Source organism: Girardinichthys multiradiatus, chromosome 13 (genome assembly GCF_021462225.1).
Source record: "Girardinichthys multiradiatus isolate DD_20200921_A chromosome 13, DD_fGirMul_XY1, whole genome shotgun sequence".
NCBI classification, from domain to species: domain Eukaryota; kingdom Metazoa; phylum Chordata; class Actinopteri; order Cyprinodontiformes; family Goodeidae; genus Girardinichthys; species Girardinichthys multiradiatus.
In genome coordinates, this window is record NC_061806.1 from 16,578,359 (window position 1) to 16,591,509 (window position 13,151).

Sequence of the window (13,151 nt, forward strand, 5' to 3'; positions counted from 1 at the left end):
ATCCTGGCAGAAGCACAAGAAAGCAAAGACAGGCGCATGACAGTGGATAAGGTTTGAGATCTTACCTCAAAGTCCAGCTCAGAGTACCGTACTCTTTTCCTCTGGAAGAGGAGGGGGCAGGGGGAGAGAAGACAGCATCAATGACTACCCTGGACTGAATTTAACTTTCGCGATCTCCATCTCTTTGTTGACCCTTCAGTGCAATGGTTCAGTTAAAAAAGAGCTGTCCTAAAATGTACTGGCTGCCCAACAGGTATTACAAATGTCAAGCAAAGAGCTAAATATTTTGTTGAAATAGGATTAGCAGGGTGGAGTAACCTAGAATTACAATAAAGTAATACATTCTTGGCTCACATACTCCTAACAACTGTGGCTACAGTCTTTACTGTTGTCTGTTTCTTAAGAATTTCTTAGGGGTCATTATGCTTATTCATTTGATCTCTCAATCATGTTTACACTCTTCTTAGTTCATTTTATGTACCTTCAAAGCTTTAGCAAGTGGCACACAAACCGCTAATTTAACAGTTGCGGACATTTCCAGCTCATCACGCCCCGACATTGCTTTGAATTGAATTCCATCTCTTACTTCCTATCTGGCTCCCACTGTCTGCCAGATTTGCATTCTGGCACAAAGAGGGGCTGCTCTCCACAGTTAGTTAAAAGCTGTGTTAATTTATCCAAAAGGCCAGAGTTGCTGAACTGATGCCATGGCTGCCATGGATTTCAAACAAAAGTGGGTGATTCCAGTCTTCAAGGATGTTCTGCATGTTTTAGATATTTTTTTTATGCATGAACACCACTGGTTTAAAAGACTGGCTCATTAACAGGTTCATGCAGAGCTTGGTGACAGGCTGAGAAGATAATTCATCTATTGGATTCAGATGCGTTAGAGCAGGAACACATCCAAAACATTTAGAACACTGGCTAATGAGGACCAGAATTCCCTACCTTTGATTTAAAATGTAAATCAATTCAGCCTTAGAGGTAGATCCAGTTCAACTTTCTAGATTTACCCTTTGGTATTTGCAACGCCTCAGTCCTTACCTTTAACAGAGCAATTCCTTGATTGAGCTAGTTTTCTATTGCAATAGCACTCATGGATTTAAAACAGGTGTGAGAAATCCCTATAATCTAGTACTGGTGTCCTGGAAGTTTTTTTTCTGCTTGGAAGCACCTGATTATATTTAATGAGTATTTAGCAAGTTCATGCAGAACTTGGATATGGCTGAGATAATTTCACTTCTGAAACTGGAGGGGTTGGCCCAAGAATGCACCCAAAACATGCAGAGCATTGACCCCTGATGACAAAAATTGCCCCTTCTCAGTTACAAAGTGAAATTATTGAGCTTGAGAGGTCCATGTCAGCTTTCTTTATTCACCTTTCAGGGTTTAAAATGCAAATGCAAGCCCCCTAATCCTTACCTTAAACAGAGCAATTCCATGATTGAGTTAGCTCTATAATATACACATGCAGCATGCATATACCTGAGCTGTATATAGCATGTTTTGATGGGGACACAGCTGAAGCAGCTATAAACTCACTCACACAAAGTTTTCGACTTGTTTGCATACATGCACTGTTTCTTAAAAAATATTGTATGATCACTGGCTCTTTAAACTGTACTCATGCTTTAATTAGTGTGTGTTCTTAAAACCGTCATAAAAAAATAAAAAACAAAAAGCAAAAGGTGATTTGGGTAATTTCTTTACTGCATATTGTAGTGTTAAAAGCTGTGGAGCACAACATATCTATGTTTTAATTTTGAGAGGCACACTCTTTTATCCATCTTAAATTAAGCATAATCAGAATAAAATAATAACCACATTTTAGATTTAGCAGGTTGCTCAGCAGATTCCTCCTTCTTCTCTGTTTTTGGTTTTCATGAAAGCATTTGCAGCTCTTCTGAGAGTCTAATCTTTTGGATTTTTTTATGACTCAGTTCCAAATGAGACATCTTCACTTCTTCAGCAACCAAGATGGTGTTCCCATGTCTTTAATCAACCTTGTAAGTCAATGCAATATCATATAAAACTTGTGTGTTTATAAGTTCATGTTATTGTGTGCTTGTCTTATTATGTACGTATGACAGTGGTTGTGTAGCTGTGTGCACATTTACGGTAGGCTGAAGATATTCGCCAAGAGGGTATTTCCTCTGATCCCGCCTGTCTCAGTCCATCTGCTTTGCCACCTTATACGGTCAGGAGAGGGTATTGCACACAAACAGTATCACACTCACATGGAGATGGTAAACTAATGAGAAGCCGTCTGTTGAAATGAGGATGACTCATTTCATTGTCTCAGTTGGCAGCAATAAATACTACTCAGCTGAAAATAATAGTGGCTGTTATGGCCGACTTGTTCTAAGGCACACTCAAATGTTATTGCGACAGTATGTATTGAGTGTATTTCTTCTCGATAGATGTCTTAGACACACCCTTATTTGCAATTTAGATGGACTTGCTTGAAGACAACACTCTTGGAATTTACAATGTAAGCAATACTATCTAGTTTTACTCTTCAGAAGCAGAGGAAATTGCTAATTACCCTTGGTAATTAGCTAATTACCCTACATTTTTGGTAAGGTTTTGAATTTTAGGATTTAAAGCAGCATACTGTAATGGCTTTCTGCAACTGATGAACATTTAATGCAAATTATGTCATTTGCACTTTTTGCAATGTTTAAATCACTTGTCTAGACTGAATAAGACATTAAATAATTGGACCTTATTTGCAGAGTGCTTCCTCACACTCCAATCCATCACTGTGCCATCACTTAGGTAGGCGCACCATCACAACTATACCAGTCTAACATCAGCTCAACTGAAAGTTGTGAATGATTAAGCCACTGCTGGGAACCCATTGCTGTCTATTTTCCACAGCCCTAACTTACCTCCAGGGATCCTGCTGAGAGGCTGGTGTTGGCATTGCTGCTGCCCAGGTTACGTGGAAGGGTGCGGGTTCTCTCCACTGTAGTTCCCCCTGTCAGGATCTGTCTGACTGATGGCCTCTGGCCTGGCTTTAGGTGGAGTGAATGCGCGTGGGAGTGCATGTGTCCTCCGTGGGAGTGTACATGCCCACCCTGACCCATCAAGTGGCCATGCCCATGGGGCACGGTTTTGATAGTCCCGTAGGAGCGGTTTAAGTTCATGGTGATATTTATGTCACCAACGCTGGATGGCACAAAATCTGCCGGATAGGCCTCGCTTTCTGCTGGGTGGAGGGTAAGCGGAGAGGGAGGAGGGGGAAAGGGAGGGTCCTCCACCGCGATGTTAAGAGGCTTGTCCTCGCCGCCAAGTCCTCCACCTTGCGAAGAGGGCGCTGGAGGTTTGAGACTGACCGTCCTACGAGGCAAGACCATGTAGTCTCCTTCTCCTCCTCCACCACTTCCTCCCCCACCACTCCCCCCACTTCCAGCACTTCCATCCTGGGAATTGTTAGAGGATGCAGGTGGCCGAGCCCACCCCAGGCCGCTCTCGGTACACAAGTAGATTGGAGCGGTGCTGCGTGGTTGCTCCTGCTGTCTCTGTTGGTCCATGTTTACTTCCTTCTTTAGGGGTGTCTCGCTGAGCTCATTAAGTCCTCCTAATGTTGGAACCTTATGGAAAAAAAAAAAAATCTGTTTAATTTATGCAACCATTTCCTGGAAGTTATTTAAAATATTTACATATGAAATATATTATTTAGGGTGTTCCTAAAGTATTAAATAGCAGACAAGTTAATAATTTTCTTCGTCTTATGATCAAAACACCAAAAAGGCATATATTTCAAACAAGTACCTGTACAATGAGGTTTGGAGGTGGGATGTTTCCAGGAAGAGAACTGAAATTGACCCCCAAGCCCCCCTCCTGATGTGCTGCAAGCTTTGGATCATCCTCATCATCCAGGGAGATTCGTGACAGGGTTCCAGTGATGGTGGCTGGGTTACAGGTGTTAACCTCTTTGAAAATAACTGAAGGAAGAGAAGGGAGGCAGAGGAAGTTGGGAAGGCAGAGAGAAAGTTAAAGAATGGCATGAGACCGGGAATGAAAGAGTTAGATTAGTTTTTAAAGGGGCAAAAGCTGAGTTGAAGAGTTTATAGGTAGGGGGTTAAATCTAGGAAAAGGAAAAGAATGGATTAAAAAAGTGACATGAATGAATGAAAGGAATTTATATATCATATCTAACAGAACAGTTGACAAGAGAGGTAGGTTTAATATTGAGAAATGAAACAAATTAGTAAAACTGCATCCCTGAAGGAATGTCACACTTCACATTTTGGACTTTGACAGTTAACAACATCCTAGATCAGATTTATCCCTGGCACTTTTCACTGGATAATGAGCATATATGATATAAGCTATTATATGTGCTTCAAATAAAAGCTGTATGTTACAATGGCATATCAGTACAAATCTCTGTTTTTATGTCCCATGTACAGATCTATATGTTGTGTTTAGAAAATGTATAAATTTACGAGAATGTATATATCACACAATAATTGTCAGTGAGTAAAAAAAAAAAAAAGAAACATTTAAATACTTTTGGCTTACTTAAGAATAAAGTTAGAAAAAAATCTATGGTTGCTAAACATTTGCAGAAAATGTGTAAGATTCATGAAAGCCATTTTACCACAGCATGAACAGCATGCAGAAACTGCAACGCTTTTTGTCATGCCAGATTCTGGTTTCTGGATCTGATCACATCAGTATGAGCCCATCCCGGACCCTGAAATGGACCAGAGAGCGTACCCTTGCACAGTTACAACTACCGGTCTCACCTCGGTTTTTGGAGCGGTTCACTTGCAGTGTGAACACGTGCCGTTCCCAGCGTACCATACAATGTGACGTATGAGCTGAGCATTTTAGTAGAACACGAAAAAAAAAAACATAGTAAGAGCGTGAATCTGAAGAGGTGCAGGCAAAGAACTACATTTGAACACCAAAGTAGCAACAGAAACACCAATGAGAATGACTTTCTTCTATGTGCTTTTTGTCTTCTTGATCAGTGCATTACTGGAGAAATACTGCTCCCAAAACAATCTGTTTCCGACATTAATTGGTCCGGTTTATAAACCTCTGTGTGAAAGATGCAATTGAAAGTGTGAATTTTCTATATTTTACCAATCCCTGGACTGTAGCATAAAAATGTGCCCTTAAATTGACTGTGGTTTCAGGAATAAGTATGTGAAAATAGTTTAAAAGCATTCCTCCAAGGGTTTGGTGTGAAAAGACTGTAAGCTAGAAATGTGTCTAAAGTTATAGGCCACCAACACTTGCTAGACAAAAAAATCCATTCTTAAAACTGCTTTCTTATTCCTGCTGTGGAAAAAGGTGTTGTGCCATGCTTTCTAGAAAAGTTATATTCATGACTAGCAACAGTCCGACATCAATATCAAGCAGTCTGAACATTCATGCTGGAAACCATGCTCATTTTCATCTACACACAAATATATTAGCCATAGAGCATATAAATTACTTGGTGACCCCAAGTGGCAAAAAACATTTCTGTCCTTGCTGCATTACTTTCTTCACGTGTCAGGCTCAAAGACTAAAGCTCTAAGTTTATGGGAATGAGTATCACAACATGCACACTAGCAGTGGATAGAACCTAAACTTTTTTTTTCACTATATTATTTGATATAATATTGGTTATATGTTACTATATATTATTGGCAAGAACCATTCTGACAAAACGGTTTTGGCAAATCAGAACTTTCTTATATCTGTACCAGATTAGGAACTATAGAAGAATCCAGTAACCTTTCATGTGTTCTGTTGCAAAGGACTATCATAATTGCAAAAACATACAAAAAAATAGAACATGAAATGTCAAAGTGATTCAACCTTAACAACAAATTTAAAATTAACCACTGAACAACCTCTCAGGAAAATATAATTTAAGCTATCTTTAGACCAGTGTCTCATGAAACACTATTTAGGTTGATGTCAACTTGTGGCCTCAACTGCTGAAGTAAGTGGAGGCCACTATTGTGGGTCCCTGACATGAATGTGAGTACTTAACGCTTCACAAGTTGTTGTATCTACGCCTGAGACTTATTTTTTAAGTAACAGTGGAAGCCTTGGCTAATAAAGGTTCCTGTACAATGCACAATGGGCAGATCGCATTAAATTTAACTAGGTTGTGCAATAAGAAAAAAATATATATATATTATTATATATATAATATATATATATATATTTTTTTTTTTAGAGCAGAGGAGACAGGACACTACAGAGGAAAGACAAGTCCCTGTTAAACAAGGTTTTATGATTTTAAGATAGAAAATAACTATGTTGGTGTTACAAAAACAACATTCTCGATGAGAACTAAAATTTCCAAAAGGCTGCCAACATTTTCAATGTTGAAACTGAAAATAATAGAGCACAGCAACTATACTGTTGTGCAAGCAATCTTTGTGTTATCTGTTAAAAGATTTGCTCTCTCTCTCAGCCAGAATGAACAGCAATAAATCTCATGAAGTTCTGGAAAATGCAGTTTTCTCTGAAATAGCTTCTTACATCTCTGTGCTACCTCTGACTTCTCTTTAAGCACCCCACTTACATAAAACAACGGTAATTATGTGCTTAGGTTATGTTGTCTTAAAAAGGAATAGCTTATAGCATAGAATTAATGAAAAATAATATAAGGGTTCAACCTGGATTCTTCTATAGGAATGATTTAAGTTTACAATGGATCAGGCAGTGTTAAACACATCAGCCGGGTGTGAAACTTACATGGGTGTCCTCTCTCTGCAATGGGTAGAGGGGGAAAGTGACTGTGTTAATACATCAAAGCACAACACACACAAGACTGCGGTACATCTGTAACACAGCCAAACAGCCACACAAGACCATTGTCAGCTAACAAGTGAAACAGGTCTGAGCACGCTGAGGAGTGTTATTATCATGCACAATTAAACACAGTCTCATCCAAACATATGCTCGCTGAACACTTATTGGGCAGAATCAGCGTGATTGATAAGGCATAGTAATTTGAACAAAACTATGTGGAGACATAGCGTATAAAATCCTGTGGTTTCATCAGCAAGCTAAGGATGCAACAGCCTGCAATGCTAAATGCGTGTCAGGTAGATGGAGATAAAAGAGCGGCTGAAAAAACAGATGGAAGGGGGGACTCACCTGTTTGACAAGCCAAGTCCACGTCCTTCTCAAAATCCGTCTAAAAAAAGGAAAGGAGCAAGAGAGCAAAAGCAAGAGTGAGTGAAACATTAGCAAAAGAGTAATCGTATATCAATGCTTTAATGCTAGGATATGATCTGTTGCCATGGAGAGGCTTTTTGACTCAGTAGATTAGTATCAAGAACAAAAAGACATTGCCATAGGTCATTCATCAAATTTTCTATTCGTGTTTTCTTCATAATGCATATGCTTGCTGCATTTTTAAACAGAAAACAAAAAGACACACACAACAGGATAAAATAATCTAAAAGCTGTATGCAGCATGCAATGCTGTAACACTGCTATGACCAAAAGGTGAACCACAGCCCCTCTCTGTTCCTGATCCAGGTACAGAAAGAAGAGGGAAAACCAGAGGAAGAGTTTTTTGCGAGGTATGTAATAGTACTGTGCGACTCATCAGTCCCCACACCATCGTCGCATGGAAACAGAAATTGACACAGAAGCAAACCTATTATCTGCTGTGCCCGCTGAGGCAAAACTTTCTCACTCTCAAAGAAAAATAATGGTTGGAAAAATACAAATGTGTTCTGCCTTTTTTACATGCTGCCAACCACAGAAGAAATAAACACACAACAATGAGTTCAGTCCAAACTTAATATTTTCAGTTTATTTAGATAAGATATTGTGATGATGAATGATATTCCTCTTGTGGCAAAGTTTAACTAGAACAATTCAGAGCTTCGCTACTCTGTAGGGAAAAGAAGCCAAAATAAAATCTGTTGTTTTCGAAATGGCCACTACTCACTTTTTTTAGTAAACTTTAGAGAAAGTGAAGCTCATTGTAATTCAGCTGTTGTGGTCTCTTCTCTCACCACCGACAAAGGTCTTATACTCTGTGGGACTCACTTACAAAAGCCTTTATTTAGATGGTAAACTACAGGATTTAGACAGTTTGGGCATGCAACAGAGGCAGAGAGAATGCAAAAGGTATAGATGAAAAACTGAGTGAAAAGGAGTGAATGTGCCCCATCTCACCCAGTGGCAGAAAAAACTCTTAGTCTGCAAACAACCCATATCTCCATTCAGAATGACTGAATAGGTGAATTCAGAAATGAAAACCAATTCTCTTTTGCTGAAATTAGAAAAATCACCAAACTTTTTTTTTAACATCCAGGGATGAATGTTGGTCCATGCTAATGAAATACAGTAAGGCACTGGACTGCAGTTATAGTGTAAGAAAAGTCATATTGCAGAGTGCAACCTTCTTGGTTGAGATAAAATTCTTACTATCAGCTTAGCTTTACAACAAAACACACACACCTGCATCACAACTATTTCTCCTCACCCTTAAAAGGTGCAATAGGTATAAAACCCAAAGGTGAAGCTAACAAACTACAACCTGATTTGGAAAAAGGAATAGTTCGACATTTTTGAAATTATTCTTTCATCTTTGCTGATGAAAGAACATTAATATTGTAATGTCTACATGCTAAAGGTAAATAATTGCAATTGTTTAGCTTAGCCAAGTACAGAAGACTGAAAAGTTTGATGGAGTATCTTAGGTTTTGAATACAGTCATCCAATTATTTTGTAACCTGATAATTTTCCCTCTGTATAAAATGAAAAATTCTACAGTACAAGTGTACAGGTCCTTCTCAAAATATTAGCATATTGTGATAAAGTTCATTATTTTCCATAATGTCATGATGAAAATTTAACATTCATATATTTTAGATTTATTGCACACTAACTGAAATATTTCAGGTCTTTTATTGTCTTAATACGGATGATTTTGGCATACAGCTCATGAAAACCCAAAAGTCCTATCTCACAAAATCAGCATATCATTAAAAGGGTCTCTAAACGAGCTATGAACCTAATCATCTGAATAAACAAGTTAACTCTAAACACCTGCAAAAGATTCCTGGGGCCTTTAAAACTCCCATCCTGGTTCATCACTCAAAACCCCAATCATGGGTAAGACTGCCGACCTGACTGCTGTCCAGAAGTTCACTATTGACACCCTCAAGCAAGAGGGTAAGACACAGAAAGAAATTTCTGTACGAATAGGCTGTTCCCAGAGTGCTGTATCAAGGCACCTCAGTGGGAAGTCTGTGGGAATGAAAAAGTGTGGCAGAAAACGCTGCACAACGAGAAGAGGTGACCAGACCCTGAGGAAGATTTTGGAGAAGGGCCGATTCCAGACCTTGGGGGACCTGCGGAAGCAGTGGACTGAGTCTGGAGTAGAAACATCCAGAGCCACCTTGCACAAGCGTGTGCAGGAAATGGGCTACAGGTGCCGCATTCCCCAGACCTGGGCTACAGAGAAGCAGCACTGGACTGTTGCTCAGTGGTCCAAAGTACTTTTTTCGGATGAAAGCAAATTCTGCATGTCATTCAGAAATCAAGGTGCCAGAGTCTGGAGGAAGACTGGGGAGAAGGAAATGCCAAAATGCCAGAAGTCCGGTGTCAAGTACCCACAGTCAGTGATGGTCTGGGGTGCCGTGTCAGCTGCTGGTATTGGTCCACTGTGTTTTATCAAGGGCAGGGTCAATGCAGCTAGCTATCAGGAGATTTTGGAGCACTTCATGCTTCCATCTGCTGAAAAGCTTTATGGAGATGAAGATTTCATTTTTCAGCACGACCTGGCACCTGCTCACAGTGCCAAAACCACTGGTAAATGGTTTACTGACCATGGTATCACTGTGCTCAATTGGCCTGCCAACTCTCCTGACCTGAACCCCATAGAGAATCTGTGGGATATTGTGAAGAGAACGTTTAGAGACTCAAGACCCAACACTCTGGATGAGCTAAAGGCCGCTATCGAAGCATCCTGGGCCTCCATAAGACCTCAGCAGTGCCACAGGCTGATTGCCTCCATGCCACGCCGCATTGAAGCAGTAATTTCTGCCAAAGGATTCCCGACCAAGTATTGAGTGCATAACTGTACATGATTATTTGAAGGTTGACTTTTTTTGTATTAAAAACACTTTTCTTTTATTGGTCGGATGAAATATACTAATTTTGTGAGATAGGAATTTTGGGTTTTCATGAGCTGTATGCCAAAATCATCTGTATTAAGACAATAAAAGACCTGAAATATTTCAGTTAGTGTGCAATGAATCTAAAATATATGAATTTTAAATTTTCATCATGACATTATGGAAAATAATGAACTTTATCACAATATGCTAATATTTTGAGAAGGACCTGTATGTGTCACAATGTGGGTTTCTGTTGGACCAATATACGGGGAAGAACTCCTGAAGCTCGAAGTTTGCAGGTAAGACGACACTTTATTGTTCATGAGTTCAGGCAGCCGGCCGGGCAGGAGATCAGCAGGCAGGTGACGTAGGAGCCGATGATCTGATGGCCAGCTGAGACACAGCAGGCGGAGAGGGTGCGTCCTCGCACCCCTCAGGGACAGAAACAGGAAGTGGAGACACGTCATCCACGAACTCCTCCGGAACGGGAACCAGGGATGGAGGCAGTTCGTCCTGGGAGCCCTTCAGGACAGCACCGGAAACAGATGGAGGAAGTGGAGGCAGTCTATCCATGAGCCCCTCATGGACAGGAACAGAGTGTGAGGGCGGCTCGGCTTGGGACCCCTCCGGAACAGAACTAGAAACAGGATCGGGGTGTGGAGGCGGTTCTTCCATGAGCCCCTCCGGAACTGTACCAGTAACAGCATTAGGAGTCGGAAGCAGCAGCGATGGCTGATCAGGAGCTAAACCATGAGCCGGAAAACTGTGTCGAGCTTCGGTGGAGAGGCGGGTGGAGGAAGGAGCAAGATCTCCTCATAGAAGCGGTGATTTCTTCCAGGGCCCTTTGTCGCTCGGCCTCAATGCTGTGGTGGATTCGAGGATCAGGGAAAACATCCCTCCTCGCCTCAAGCCAGTGTTGGAGGCTGCCAGCTATTTCCCACCTTCTCCATGGTGAGCTGGGAGAGGTCACCAGGTGAAAAAATAATTAGGCCAGAACCTCACCCCTCTTGAATTCCCTCACCATTCCTCCCACTTGGTCCCGTTGGCTGGTTCCTGCTGTCATAATGTAGGTTTCTGTTGGACCAATATCTGTTGGACCAAGAACTCCTGAAGCTCATCAAAGTTTGCAGGTAAGACGACATTTTACTGTTCATGGCTGGACACGGACAGGGTACCAGGCGAGCCACAAAACACAAACAACACATAAGGAACCAACAGGGAACAAAGGAAACAAAAGGGCTTAAACACAAAACTGAACAGCAGGGGGAACCCATGACACACGTGACCAGACAATCAGGGGAAAACTCAGAACAGGTGTGGGCTTGGGGTGCAGGGAGACAGAAAACAAAGACTAGACCAGGTAATATAACAAAACACAAACTCAAGAACTCAAAACACAAGCAGGTATGACACTATGTCTGCTCAACAGGTGGCTGTATAGCTGAATAAGGACATCCTGAAGTATATATAAAAAAAAACAACTATTAAGAATTAGTAGCTAGCTCGTTTTCCTTTTAATAGGCGTTTTTTGACCATTTTTTTTATTTTACATTGTTAAGCATTTCTTCTTTGTATTCATCCGAAATTCTTCTGTAACAAATGCCTACCATGTTACAGCAAAATAATAATATAAAAAATAGTATAAAAAAATGGTATAGAGGCGATTTCCAATGAGTGCTGGTCATTTTGCCACTTTGCCATTTTATTCTTATGCAGTTTTTGTCCACATCTCATGGTAGGCAGTGCCATTTCACAACTTTCATTACATAAGGTAGGGTACAAACCTGCACTTTATGTGTCAGGATGTTTTGTACCGACCATGTGTAAATTTGTACCTGCCGAGAGCAGGTTTTACACTCATTTTGATAACTCAAGATGTCACAGAGTTTTCTACGATTTTCTTTTGCCAGAAAATGGAGTAATACTGCTTCTACTAACTAATAATATCCACCATCAGGAAGTAGCTTTAAGGTAAATTGGTTTCATCAGGGGTATTAATTTGTCACACTACATAAGAGCTAACTTGCTCAAGCAGGGATCAGAAAAAATAGAGGTCGTAAAACATTTTTATCATATGTTTTCTTGAGAAACTAACACATGTAATAAAGTATATGTGAGGTGAAAGCATTTTTTAGGATTATTTCCTTCCATAATTCAGGAAAATACTTAAAGACCTACAAAGAAAGATAACCATAAGCAATGGTTTAAAGACATAGGTAAGAAGTTTTCATGTACACAAAAGAAAGTAGGAAAAGCTGAATTTTCACTTTGTAGGTACATATTGGTGCTAGGAAATGGCAAAGTGAAAAACTGACACAGAGGCATTCCTAACATAATCTTTATAAAAAAATTAAAAATAAACTTTCTTTTGATGTTTGCGAGCTTAAAAATCTTTGTTTTGCTTAACAAAAACATGGTTAGCATGTAGCTAAAAGTCAAATATAAATTATATAGCTTGTTTCAGGTACTTGTTTTTGGTTGCCTTTTGGCATAGCATACCATATCTCCTTTCTATGTAACTACTTGTAATTAGTAATATCCTTAAGGTATGCAGTTTATTGGTGCTATAATTAAACAGGTTCAGAATTCAAGTATATGAAATGTGTTTCTGTAACAAAGAGTTAAACTATTCCTTAGTGTACAGTATATTTGTTGTGAAATATAATTTTACAGATTGCACCTTTTACATTAGAAAACTAAAACTTAATAAATACTAATGACTTTTGGTTTATTTTTCTACAGTTTCTACAGTTTTCTACAGTTGACATACTGATTGGCTGTTGATGTGATTAGGGGCGTGGTTTTGGATATGGTTGAGTAATGGGATTTGCTCATGTTTGTGGATGTGGTCCAGCACACAGTTGCGGCTGCTGTTAGGTAGATCGTGGTAACAGGCTTGCTGGCTTGTGTGGTGGCACATCGGTGTCGGCAGCTGCAGGTGACAGCCAGACAAACACAGGGGTGTGTTCTGACGAGAGCCGTGCTGCTGTCCACAAACGCCCTTCTGATGATGAAAAGGGAAAAATTTGTATATAAAACATAAAGCTG

General features: G+C 40.1%; 1 protein-coding gene across 1 annotated transcript in view; it reads right to left on the reverse strand.

Annotated features, from left to right (window-relative positions):
- adgrb2 (adhesion G protein-coupled receptor B2) overlaps positions 1-13,151 on the reverse strand; it is a 353,452-nt gene that overhangs the window by 25,998 nt on the left and 314,303 nt on the right. The window contains exons 29-34 of the mRNA XM_047383933.1: positions 12,874-13,107; positions 7,120-7,159; positions 6,715-6,729; positions 3,778-3,950; positions 2,892-3,596; positions 66-101 (exon numbers count right to left, since the gene is read on the reverse strand). Coding sequence (XP_047239889.1) covers positions 66-101; positions 2,892-3,596; positions 3,778-3,950; positions 6,715-6,729; positions 7,120-7,159; positions 12,874-13,107 — 1,203 coding nt within the window. The remainder of the gene's footprint in view (positions 1-65; positions 102-2,891; positions 3,597-3,777; positions 3,951-6,714; positions 6,730-7,119; positions 7,160-12,873; positions 13,108-13,151) is intronic.